At 17.1% G+C, this 13411-nt stretch overlaps 5 protein-coding genes across 5 annotated transcripts in view; 3 read left to right on the forward strand and 2 right to left on the reverse strand.

The window, feature by feature from the left end:
- Positions 1 to 655: 655 nt before the first annotated feature.
- PADL01_0521000 (conserved Plasmodium protein, unknown function) lies at positions 656 to 1521 on the forward strand (the record flags this gene model as incomplete). The annotated part of the gene is made up of 4 exons (XM_028685579.1): positions 656 to 736; positions 895 to 957; positions 1152 to 1265; positions 1456 to 1521. 4 exons carry the CDS (start codon positions 656 to 658, stop codon positions 1519 to 1521), a joined length of 324 nt encoding a protein of 107 aa, XP_028537064.1.
- A 548-nt stretch (positions 1522 to 2069) lies between these two features.
- On the reverse strand, positions 2070 to 4352 carry PADL01_0521100 (conserved Plasmodium protein, unknown function; the record flags this gene model as incomplete). Its single annotated transcript, XM_028685581.1, has 1 exon — positions 2070 to 4352. One exon carries the CDS (start codon positions 4350 to 4352, stop codon positions 2070 to 2072), a length of 2283 nt encoding a protein of 760 aa, XP_028537065.1.
- Positions 4353 to 6031: 1679 nt separating this feature from the next.
- PADL01_0521200 (transcription initiation factor TFIID subunit 10, putative) lies at positions 6032 to 6747 on the forward strand (the record flags this gene model as incomplete). The annotated part of the gene is made up of 4 exons (XM_028685582.1): positions 6032 to 6100; positions 6231 to 6338; positions 6455 to 6526; positions 6646 to 6747. 4 exons carry the CDS (start codon positions 6032 to 6034, stop codon positions 6745 to 6747), a joined length of 351 nt encoding a protein of 116 aa, XP_028537066.1.
- Positions 6748 to 7163: 416 nt separating this feature from the next.
- PADL01_0521300 (S-adenosylmethionine-dependent methyltransferase, putative) lies at positions 7164 to 9349 on the reverse strand (the record flags this gene model as incomplete). Its single annotated transcript, XM_028685583.1, has 10 exons — positions 7164 to 7223; positions 7350 to 7428; positions 7614 to 7712; positions 7849 to 7967; positions 8163 to 8277; positions 8405 to 8444; positions 8618 to 8680; positions 8845 to 8953; positions 9067 to 9171; positions 9314 to 9349. 10 exons carry the CDS (start codon positions 9347 to 9349, stop codon positions 7164 to 7166), a joined length of 825 nt encoding a protein of 274 aa, XP_028537067.1.
- A 2920-nt stretch (positions 9350 to 12269) lies between these two features.
- Positions 12270 to 13411, forward strand: part of PADL01_0521400 (conserved Plasmodium protein, unknown function) — a gene marked incomplete at both ends in the record, with an annotated part of 28207 nt that continues 27065 nt past the window's right edge. The window contains 2 exons of the mRNA XM_028685584.1: positions 12270 to 12377; positions 12586 to 13258. Of these exons, the coding sequence (XP_028537068.1) occupies positions 12270 to 12377; positions 12586 to 13258 (781 nt within the window). The remainder of the gene's footprint in view (positions 12378 to 12585; positions 13259 to 13411) is intronic.

A 13411-nucleotide genomic window follows, 5' to 3' on the forward strand; every position in this document is an offset into this window, starting at 1 on the left:
TTATTTTTTCATTTCTTATTTTTTTATTTCTTATTTTTTCATTTCTTATTTTTTTATTTCTTATTTATTTATTTCTTATTCATTTATTTTTTATTTATTTATTTTTTATTTATTTATTTCTTATTTTTATATTTCTATTTATTTATTTCTTATTTTTTTATTTTTTATTTTTTATTTTTTATTTTTTATTTTTTTTTATTTCTTTTTTTTTTTCCATATCTTATATTTTTATCTCTTTTTTTTTTTTTTTTTTTTTTTTTTTTTCTTTCTTTTTAATGTAACATAATAATATTGTCACATATATATGATTATTATATATATAAACATATGTATAACAGAACAACTTCTTATTTTTATATAATTTTATATGTGAAAAAAATTCATATATATGAACTACAAAAAGAAAAGAATAAACATTGAACTTTTAATAAAATATTGAAAAAAAAAACAAAAACAAAAGGGTGTACATATATTATAGAAACATTGAATTTTCCCTTTTTCTAAATTAAAAAAAAAATATTTTTTTATTATTAAAGCAGAGAAAATAAACAAATAGATAAATAAATAATAATAATATTGAAAGTTTTTGAAAAAAAATAAAAAATATATTAAAGTAAAATATAATAATAAAAGATATTAATGTATAGATATACAAATGGGTAAAAATAGTAACAAAAAAAAAAAGATTTATCAAAATGTTGCTAAAATAAAATTAAATAATAAGCCATCCCTAAAAGTACTAACAAAATAAAATAATTATACTATTCCAAAATGATAATAAATTTTGTTTTTATTAATACGAATACATTTTAATAATAAGACTGAAAAGAAAAATAATTAAGATTCATACTATGTTGTATTAATATATATGTATGTTTTTTTTTTATTTCATAGTGGCGTCTAATTAATAAAGAATCAAACTTTTTTGACAGGGCGTTTGAGGAAAATCTAATGAATGTAAGTATATATTTTATATATATTAAATATATATATATTTAAATATTTTGTATGGATTTGTGCCCTATATGAATATTTTCATGTATATATTGTTCCCACGTTTTTGATATGCTAAATATATGATACATATATATATATATATATATATATATATATATATATATATATTTATTTATTTATTAATATTCGAATAGTTTCAGAAAATGTCCCTAAATGAAAATGATTATTCTTTAGAAAAAGAAAATCACTTGGAAAACAAAATTGTACATGTGGTTAAAAAATTAAAAAGAAAAAAAAAAAAAAAAAAGGTAAGTACAATGATAAAAAAGAAAATTTGTGTGTGAATATATTTTTTTTTTTTTTTTATCGTGAAGGCAATAGTACAACCCAATTGAGAATATTTTTTCCTTCAGTGCAAAGAATGTATATATATATATATATTATATATATTTTTATATGAATTTTATTATTTGCTTTTATCATTATATTTTTTTCCAGATAAAAATAAGAGGTAGAAAGAAAAAGAGCATACTTAAAGGGAGGAGAAAATATAAATGTTCATAATACTTTCTTTTATATTTAATTAATATACCTTTTATTTTTGTTTTTATATATGTGAATTTTTTTTTTTTTTTCTTTTACATATTTGTACATATATAAATTTATATAAATAAATAAATAAATATATATATATATATATATATATATATATATTTCGCGTGTGGGGGGAAAAAAAATAAAAAAATAAAAACAAATATAATGAAATTAACTTTAAATTTAGACTTTATATTTCAAATTTTTTGCTTAAAATAAGAAAAAAATAATATGTATACACATTAATAGGAATTAATACAAAATAATAGGTATTAATATATATATTGGTAATATTATCACCAAAAAAAAATAAAAAAAATAAAATAATAATTCTTTTAAACAAAAAAATAATATAAAATAGAAAAAAGAAAAAAAGAATTTTAAATATAAAAAAATAACATCATTAAAATGTAATATATATATATATATATATATATATTTATTTATTTATTTATTTATTTATTTATTTATTTATTTATTTATTTATTTATTCATTTGTATCTTTCTTCTTTTTTTTATTATATAATTTGAGCTTTAATATTCACTTCTTCGAACATATTTAATAATAAATTTAATCCGTTATTTCCCATATTATATCTTATACATAATTTGGCATTGCTTTTTCTTCTGTTACTAAACAAATCATATTCAGGTATATAGCTAACTATATGTGCACCACTATTTTTGATAATTTTTTTTATTTGTTCATCTGTTACTGAATCTTTTAAATTACTTAAGGATAAATATATTGCTTCTACATTATGATAATCTGTAGGTATATATGTAGTCATATCATTTTGTAAAGCTGATTGTAAATGTGCCTGTAAAGAAACTTTTGATCCTCTTTTTATAGCATCTTGAAGACGTTTTGTATTATCATATCCGTCATGTTTAAAAAATGATTTTCTATGGAAATTTTCCTTTTTGTTATTTTCTAAATTATCTGATGATTTGTAATATAATCCATCAGAATATTTCCTTGCGTCTATAGGACAATATATCCAATTACTATTAATAGTTGTAGGTATAATTTTTTCATATGTTATATTTTCATTAACATCAGGTGTTTTCCTTCCGAACAAATCACTATACATTGGATTTATTTTTCTTTTTTGTTCTTTTTCTATATCTGTACTATTTTGTTCAGGTTTCTTTATTTCATTTATAAATTTTTTTTTTTTTTCAATAGAATTTTTCTCAATTTTTTTATCGTTTGTATCCAAACAATAATCAAATATATGACTAGAATTCATATTATATCTTCTCTGTTCAATAGATATGTCTTCATTATTTTTATTATAGTTATTTATATATTGATAATTTGTTGGGTATATTTTTTCTACATATGTAGGTTTATTTTTAGATAGCATATCATTTTTGAATTCATTACATAAATGAAATGGATACTGATCAGGTAATTCATTATTTTTTTTTCTTTTATCTTCTTCTGATAATTTATTAAGATCTAATTTAATTTTGTTAGCTTCTAAAATTGTTATGTTATCATTACCACATAAAGAATTATAATGAATTTCTTTAGGTGAAAGGTTATTATATTTAGGAACAAATGTATTAACTTGTTTTTTATTTTTTTCTTTATTTATATTTTTATCTTTTTCGTTTTCTACATAATCAAATATAATTGTATGTTTCATATTTCTTTCTCTATTTATGGAAGCACTAGAGTGGATAAATTCATCATGTGCAACAGATGATATATCAGAATGCGGATAATGATTATAACTATTAATATTACTATTATTATGTATGTTATCATTTTTTACATTATTCATATTATTATTATTATTATTATGATTATAGTTTTCATGACCATTTTGTAAAATGTTTCTTCTTACATTATTATGTGACACATCATTAAAATTATTTTCGGTTTTATATCCATCACCATGCTGAATATTATCATTTTCCATATTGATTGGATAATTTGAATTTGGCATATAATTCTTCGTATTGCTGGACAACTCACTTTTATTATTTATTATATGATCATTTTCTGACATATTATTGTTATGATTGTATGTTTTCTCTTCTATCTTATAATCATTATTATTATAATCATTATTATTATAATAATAATTATTATTATTGTTATAATTGCTATGTGTTGGATCATTATAATTATTATATGTGTTATAGTTATCAGTGTGGTTGTTATTTTTATTAGTTTTATCATAATTATTATAAACAAAATTTACATTATCAACATTATTGTTATTGTTATTATTATAATTCAAATTTTCTTCACATTTCTTATCATGCACATCCGAATTATTGGCTAGTTGAGTGTTTTTACGAAATGACATATCACTATTAAACTTATTATTATTTACATCACATTGTGTGTACATTTCACTTTGTTGACAATTATTATTAATCATATATCTTTCATTTTGTCCTAAATTCGATTTATTAGTACATTGATGTATACATATTTTATTGTTTCTATAATTTATAAGGTTACATGAATTACTTCTAAAGGGTTTATATTGTTTCATATTATTATTATAACATTCTTTACTACTATTATTATTATTATATTTTGTATTTATGAAGTTTTTATTGATATTTAAGTCACTATAAGGTACAAAACTATCATCATCATTATATATATCGTTCGTTTTGTTTTGTATTAAATCAAGTAAATTCTCATTTTTTCCATATCTAGTTAAATCAGACATTTTATAATTGTATACTTTTGTGGAAGCTTCATATTTATTTCTGTTATGAGGATCACTTGAGAGTTCGTTATTCGAAACACTAGAATTTGTTAAATTTACCATCCTAAATATATAAATAGAAAAATATAAAAGTAATATAAATATATATATATATATATATATATATATATATGTTTATATTAAATTTCTAGACAAAATAGACAGAGCAGAAATTGTTTTATCTTTTCATTTCCAGTGTTATTATATATAATAGTACTGTAAATATATAGAATTAATTTTTTTTTTTTTTTTTTTTTTTTTTTTTTTTTTATTCATAAAGATAGTGTTACATAAAATAAAAAACCAATATATACACCAAAACTGTTTGTTAAATATAATTTTTTTGTGATTTTCATCAATTCATTAAATATGAAATATATAATATTGATCTTTATTTGTTGTATATTAAACGTTAATTTTAAGTCGGAATTATTATATATATTTTTTATCCATATATTTATTGCCAATTATATTTTCCCCATGTCATATATAGTATACATAATAAAAGGTGTAATTGTATGAATTAAATGGATTATATATAATTTTTTTTTCTTACATATATTATATATATATGTTATTAATGGGAAATTATATAATATAAAATGTGATTATTAAAAAAAAAATGTATTATATATAAAGTGTGTATGATATTTAAATCTAAAATATAAAAAAAAAAAAAAAAAAAAAAATTAATTATATAGAAATCAAAAATATTATTATCCATAAAAAGGAAAATCAAATACAAATTGTGTGCTAAAGTAAATATTCATATAGTTTTTTATAATATACTATTTTCATATTTATTTATTTTTTTTTTTTTTTTCAAATAAATTCCACTACCACAAAAAAAAAAATATATATATATAATTATAATTAAATGAATAAAAAAAAAAAAAAAAAAAAAAAATTTATATAAAACATAATAATTTAATGACTGAAAAAGAAAAACAAAAAAAATTATTTAATTTTTTTTTTTTCTTTTATAAAATTGCAGTATATATAAATATATATACAAATATATATGTATATATTATTATCCAAAAAAAAAAAAAAAAAATTAATTAAAAATAATATAGCGTTAATCCCAAATTATTTTAATTATAAAATAGAAAGTAACAATAAAATTAAATATTATCATGGATAAAAAAAAAAAAAATAATAAGAAATAATTAACTGGACATATAAATATATATATATATATATATATATATATATATATATGATATGGTATGGAAAAATATAATAATATAATTTAGAATAAACAACAGTCTTTTATAAAAAAAAAAGAAAAGAATAACAATATATAGTATATTATATATATATATATAATAAAAAAAATTACACTAAGACTGGCATAAAATAATATAATAATATATATAAAAATAATGTATATAAAATATTATTTATATTTACATGCAATATAATGAAATATGTACTAAATATTATATATATATTTATATTTATTTATTTTATTATTTTTTTTTCTTCAATTTTTATATAATTCAGGATTTTATAATAAAATAATTAAATTTTGAATAATTTCTGTTTTTTTTTTTTTTTCTTTTTTTTTTTGTACATAATTCGATATTTTTGTTATATACCTATTGGATATTATATAAAGCTTTTCTTTAAACTTAATATATTTTAAGCATAAAAATAAATAAAATAAGTTATAATAATATAAAACTAATGTAAAATATATTTTGTAGTATAAATTTTAAAAATATGTAAACTCTTTTATGATGGATAAAAATTTTGTGAATGAACATGATGAACAATTAATCAAAACATTGCTTAAAAACAAGCCAACAGTAATAAATATAATTATATATGAAAAGAAAAAAATAAATAATTGAAAAAGTATATATATGAGTTATATATTTTTTTATATATCATAAGATATATATTAACATTTTATCCTTTTTGTGATGTTATTTATAGTTCAGTGAAGATTTGATTGATTTTTATCTTTCGCAAAGTGGATGTCAAATTAATGAAAAATCATGCCTCAGATTAATATCATTAGTTTTACACAAATCATTAGATAATGTGAGTATTGAAATAATAGAAAGTTCATAACCAATCATTAAATTTTAAAATCCACATAATATATATGTATTTATATATATATTTACGTATTACTTTATTTTTGTATCCTTTTATAGATAATTAATAAAACAATCAGTCTACAAGCCAATGAATCTTTAAATAATGAGGAAAACAAAAAGAGTTTTAAAGTATGATTTTGAAAATATAAATATAAAATAATTGAATATATATTTTTATGATTTTATAAGTAAATATTTTTCTCTTACCACATTAATCATTTTATATTTGTATCTATTGTTTTTTATAGAATGAATTAAATTATAAGGAACTAGTAGAGGCACTAAAACAACTTGATGACACTTATGAAAATGAAGAATTGTTTAAAAACTTCAATGCATTTTTAGAATAAAAAAAAAAAAAAAACAGAAAAAAAAAAAGGATATTACTACGAGTAATAATAAGAATAATTATTATATATAGGTTATATCTTTATTTCTTATTTTATTTTTTTTTTGTGTATTAATAAAATTTAATTTTTAAAAATAGGTTTTATTATATATATATAATAGTTTTAAGTTTTTTAATATACAAATATAAATAACATATGTATATTTTTTTTCTGAATTAACTTTAAAATATATTATATTATATATATAACAATATATGAGATAATCATTAAAAATGGATAATAATGTAGCTTTTACTTAAAAATACAAAAAAAAAATATATATATATATATATATATATATATATAACAATATAAAAAGTACTTTTAATAATGTAAAAATATTATATAAATTATATAATTTGTTTCATTATTTTATTTTAAAATCTTCCTTTTCTTTTCCTTCCTGTGTATTTACTATCTCGTTTAACATCCAAACCCTATGAACGTAATCAGAAGAAAAAAATAAATATAGAGAAAATAAAATATATACACATATGTATTTAATATGTTTAATATATAAAAAAAAAAAAAAAATGAATAATAAAGCACTTTATTTTAATTACCTTCATTCTCCTCTGGTCTTTTTTCTTCAATATCCATTCTTTATTTTTCTTAATTTGTTTTTTTGTTTTTTTATTAAACCTAAAGTATAATAAAAGTTACATATTTATATATACAACATTTGTGTATTTTATTTAATTATAATTTATTTTTTATTGACATAAATAGGCACACAAAATTATCATTAATATATATATATATATGTGCCAATGTGTATAGATTTATGCTATAAAATTTTCCTTTTTTTTTTTCTCTTTTTTTATTACTTTCTTCTCTCGTGGGAAATTATATTTTCTTCTTCATCATTTAAAGCGGTTGGCATTGTTGCAACTAATGATGATCCTGCCCATAGACATAAGTAATATCTGAAAAATCATAAAAAATAAAAAAAATCAACAATTAATTAAATAAATAATTATTTCTTATTTTCATCCTTTCACCACATATATAATCATATAAATAGTTCTTCTTTTTATTAATTTTATATTTTGAATTTTTTACTTTTTCGATTTAGCTGAATTCGGAAAATCAACCACAACACCCCCACCAAATCCTGCCTTCATGGCAAAATTGGTTAATGTCTTTATTTGTTCTGGAGAATCAGGGTAAAATTGAAATACCTAAAAAAAATACACACATATATATATATATATATATAACATACAAATGTTTAAAATTCTCTTAAATATTTATCTTGTTTCCAATATAAAATGTGCTCACAAATGTGATTATATATATATATTTACAAATTTTTTAAGGTATATATTTTACGCAGATATATAAACATGTTTTCGTTTTCTTTTTTTTTCTCTTACTGCTCTTGCTCCTCTTTTTAAACAGTTATATAACCACTTGAAAAATGTACTAATTCTTGACACAGGACTTTCATTTTTCTTGTCCCAATTACATAACCACTGCAATGCTGATATGCTAAATAAAAAAATAATAGTATTATTGATATGGATATATATATTTAATATATTTATAAATATAAATAATATATATATATATATATATATATATATATATATATATATGTATATATAATTATATATACCTGACGACTCCATCAAAAATACAAGGTTGAAATCGCATCACTAAAATAAAAATAATATAATATAAAATATATAATAATTAAATAAATGATATATTTTTAATACCTACTAGGTATCAAATTATACATATAAAAGGTCATTTAAAATATTGCTTAATATATAATATTTTGTTTATATATGGAATAATTATATATAAGGATTATTATAATTTTTACATTTTCCCATATCAGCTAAAAGCATATCTCCTCCTAAATGTGCTTCATTTTGCAATCCTACATCTAAAGAAGAAAAACATTTACACATATATATATATGTACATATTAAAATATGATATGAAAAATAAAACCATATTTTCATAATTATAACGATCATATCCCTTTTTTTGGTAAAATTTTATTTTTATAAATACATATCATAATATTTTTATTATTAATTTACTTACTTAACATATGAATACTTATATCTATACCAATCCAAAAATGATCAAACTCGTTTAATGTCATCCCACTTATTCCCGATCCACAACCAATATCTAATAATAAACATGGGGACTTTATTAAAAAAAAAAATAAAATAAAGAAGAGAGATATATTTTATTTTCTTCTATATATATATATATATATTATATAATTCATGTAAATATAGTTTATATAATTTTACTTACATCTGGAAGAAGAAGTAACTCCATGGCTCTTTCTGTCATTTGACTTTGGATATCTCTTATTCGAGAATTTCTAACATATTTTTTTGCTTCTTCTTCATTATAAAACTACAATAGAAAAAATGAATAATACAAATTAGTGTATATATGTATGAAAACATGAAGACAAAAAAAAAAAAAAGGAAAAAAATTAATATATTTATATATTTTAAATATGTAATTATATTTCCATTTTGAAATGTCTGCTTACAAATTCAGGGGGCGAACTGTATTCAGGTCTAACCATATTTAATTATTTTTATTTTAATTATATATATATATATATATATATATATATTATAAATATGTTTTATCAATATATTTCCTTTTATATATATTCATTAAAAAAATAAAACGTTACAATATATTTTAATATATAAAAGGGAAAATTATTACAAAGGAAATAAATAAAAATATAAATAGATAGTATTTTAAACTACATGGATGAATTGTATTTATATATTTACAATTAAACCATTTAATTTTGTAAAATAATAATCCATTTTTTTCTACATGTTTTTATAATAAAACATATATAAATATATTTTTATTGTTAATTATATTATTTTATTTTCATTCAATTTTTTTTTTAATCACATCTTTTTATATATGATTTTTAATCATTTTTAACCTAGTGATTATACAAATATATATTTATATATTTTAATGTTTAATAAATAGATGTTTATTGAAAACTAAAATGAAAGAAATATATTTTTAAAAGAATATTAAGAAAAATATATATATATATATATTAATAATATAATATGTTATTTTGTAAATATAAATATACGCATAAATGATATATTTATGTAATATTATATATATATATGTATATATAAATTTTTTCGTAGAAAAAAAATGAGTTGTATATTCATATAATAGTCTATATAAATTATACTAATTAATCAATATATAAAAAATATATATTTTATATTTCTTCCATTTTAAATAATTATTATATCAACATAAATTTCATTTCGTTATAAAAATAAAGGATCAGTTGACAAATTATATATAAATTTATATAACATAATAATTTTTTTTTAATAGAACAATTTTTTTTTCTTTATAAATATATAATATATATATATAATATTTCTTCAATATAGGATTAATTTGTATAATTCTTTTTTCCTGTTTTTTTTGTTGTTAAAGATTTTAGAACCAGTTATTTTTAATTGGAACATATGAAAAAAAAAAATATAATATATATATTATATATTTATTTTAATTTCTATTACTTATATATATAATTTTTAATTTACTACAAATATATATTTTGCGAATGAATATATTAAAATCTGTTCATTTTATGAATTATAAGATGATATTTTCCTCTCTTATTTTATTTTTTTTTTATTTTCAAAAGGGATTACTAAAAAAAAAAAAAAATACTTCAAATTGCAATACATATTTTTCATTATATTTACTGTTCCACTCCCCAAATAGTATATATATAATATATTATTCGGTTGAAGTTATAAATAAAACTTATAGGATTAAAATTTATCACTTAAAAGATAAAAAATTTATTTCTATGCCAACAAATAAATAATTATATATATATATGCATCATAATTATATATAATATATTTTAGCGCACAACATTATAAATAATGTGTAAGGAGTATCAAACATATTCTTTAATGTTATATAAAAAAATATTTTTTCCATAGTTTTTCTTTCTTTTCCCCTTAAAAAATTAAAAAAACATAATATAATAATTTATTATGAATGAATATTGGTTATTTATAAATTTAATTATCTTTTATTTATTTTATTATTTATTATTTTTTTGTTGTATGTATTTAATTTAAAAAAAAATAATACACATAAAAAAAAAAAAAAAAGAATTTTTTTTTTATGCATATATGTAAATATATGTATATTTATGGAAATTATTAATGGAAAATAAAAAATTGTGATTATTCTGTTTTTTTATTTTTTATTATTTTTTTTTTCTTTAGTAATTATATATATGCTGAATGATGTATATATAATTTTACATTTTTAAAATATGTTAACGCATTATAGAAAATATAAATATACACATTTTTATGTTTCTACTATTTTGTACAATTTGTTATTATATATATATTTATATTATATATGTAGTACACATGTAATATTTCAAACTTTATAAAAAATGATATTTTTATTTTAATATCCCAATTTATATTTTTTTTTTTTTTAATTTTTTTTAGAAATTAAAAATATATATATATATAGTATTTTGAAAATAATACATATAAATTAAAATATTTTCATGTTTTAAAGATTCATAGTATATTATAATTGCATATATATTTTTACACATAGATATATTATGAAATATATTTTTATATTATTTATTTATTTTTTTTTTTCTTTGTTGTATATAAATTTTCAATTTTAATAGATTTGATATACAGTTTTATCTTTTTTTTATTCCTTTTTTTTTTTTTTTTTTTTAATTATTCGTTTTATGGCTTATATGTTTATAAAAAAATATGTTACTTTTAATATTGTCCAAAAATTAGAAATAATGGGTTATATAACAATTGAATGTATATAACCACCAATATTTAAATTATAACGTCTATATATATATATATATATATATTTATATTTATATATACATACATTTTAAACATTTGGTTATTTTACATTTCTTTATTTTTATAAAATTAACATATTCTTTGAATATGAATGTATAAGACATTAGTTTGTGCAGAATATTATTATGTTAAAATTTTTATAGTTTTATTATATATATATTTAAATAGATATATAAATGTATAAATTAAGGTTTATATTATTTGAAATATCATTGTCTAGTTTGCTTCAATTTGTAATTTTTTGAATCTAATAATATACATTTATATATATATATATATTTAAGAATTTGTTATGATATGAACATTTTTTTACCTTTATTATATTATAGTACAAAAAGTTGAAAGTTTATCACTGTATCATCGTTCTTAAGTTTATTATTTTATTTATCTATTCATTTTGTTTTTATTTTTGTACTTTTACTTCTCATATTTGTTATTATTTGCATTTTTTTTTTTTCTTTTTTTTTAATCTTTCTTGGTTTATATGTTGTTTGAACAATTTGGAGAAGATATGTTCTTTTTATCTCATAGAAGTTGCTATTTAAGAATGTGAAAAACAAAAGAAAAATGATAAAAAATATTGTGAATCAATTTATTAAAATATATGGACAGGAATATTTAGGAGAATGGGATGCTATACAGAATTTGACAATTAATTCTGTCACTTCTCCCGAGGTATTTTACGTGAATATCTGAAACATCTATATGATATATATATATATTTGATATTCTTATATTATATATGATGTGCATATATTTTTTTTATAAGTTGCATTATATGTAAAAAAAAATAAAAAAAAAAACCTAAAATATATATATATACCACAATGTTAACACTTCTATTATACATGTTTATTAATATTTACACATTTTAATTGTTTAGATAATACTTAAAAACGTTCCGTTCCCTGAAAAATTTTTCGAATTAGCTGATTTACCCTTGGAAATTATTTATTCTAATATTAAAAACGTGCGCATAAAATTTTTGTGGTCTTCTATATTTTCTAGTAATATCAGTCCTATAAATATTTATGCAAACGATATATTTCTGGTGGTAAAATTTTCATATCCAAGTATTTGGAACACGAATAAAACATTGAATAGTCAATATGAAGTTAAAAAAAAAAAGTTAAGAAAATGGGATAGTGTTAATATATCTAAAGAAAAAAAGGAAGAGAATTTTCTAAAAGCTCTACCTATAAAATTAATTAACTCTTTAAGAATATTTGCAGAAAATATTAAGATAATATTTTTTGATAATCATATACATACAAAACCATTCACTCTAGAATTTTTTGTAAAAAGTTTCAAAATTGATGAGTTAAGTAAATACAAACTGAAATTAACGGAAGAAGAGAAAAAAAATATTAAAAAAAATTTGTTAATTAATATATGGATACGATTAATAGGTATTCACATGATTTATAAAGAGTATCGAAAAAAAATCAAATATAACAAGAGAGTTAAGAAGAAGGAAAACGAGGAACAAGAAGGTAAAAGGGATAATTCGAAAGATGGACATGATAAATCACAAAATAAAAATGAAACCGTTCAAGGTAAATTCTGTTACACACATATATATATATATATCAAACGTTTTGTTGTTTACTGCATTTTATATACTAATATGTGTATACATTATATAATATATATTCATATATATGTAATATTTAAAGTGTAACTATTAATTATTTTTCATTTGCTTTTAT

Source organism: Plasmodium sp. gorilla clade G2 (genome assembly GCF_900097015.1).
Source record: "Plasmodium sp. gorilla clade G2 genome assembly, chromosome: 5".
Classification (NCBI taxonomy): domain Eukaryota; phylum Apicomplexa; class Aconoidasida; order Haemosporida; family Plasmodiidae; genus Plasmodium; species Plasmodium adleri (nom. inval.).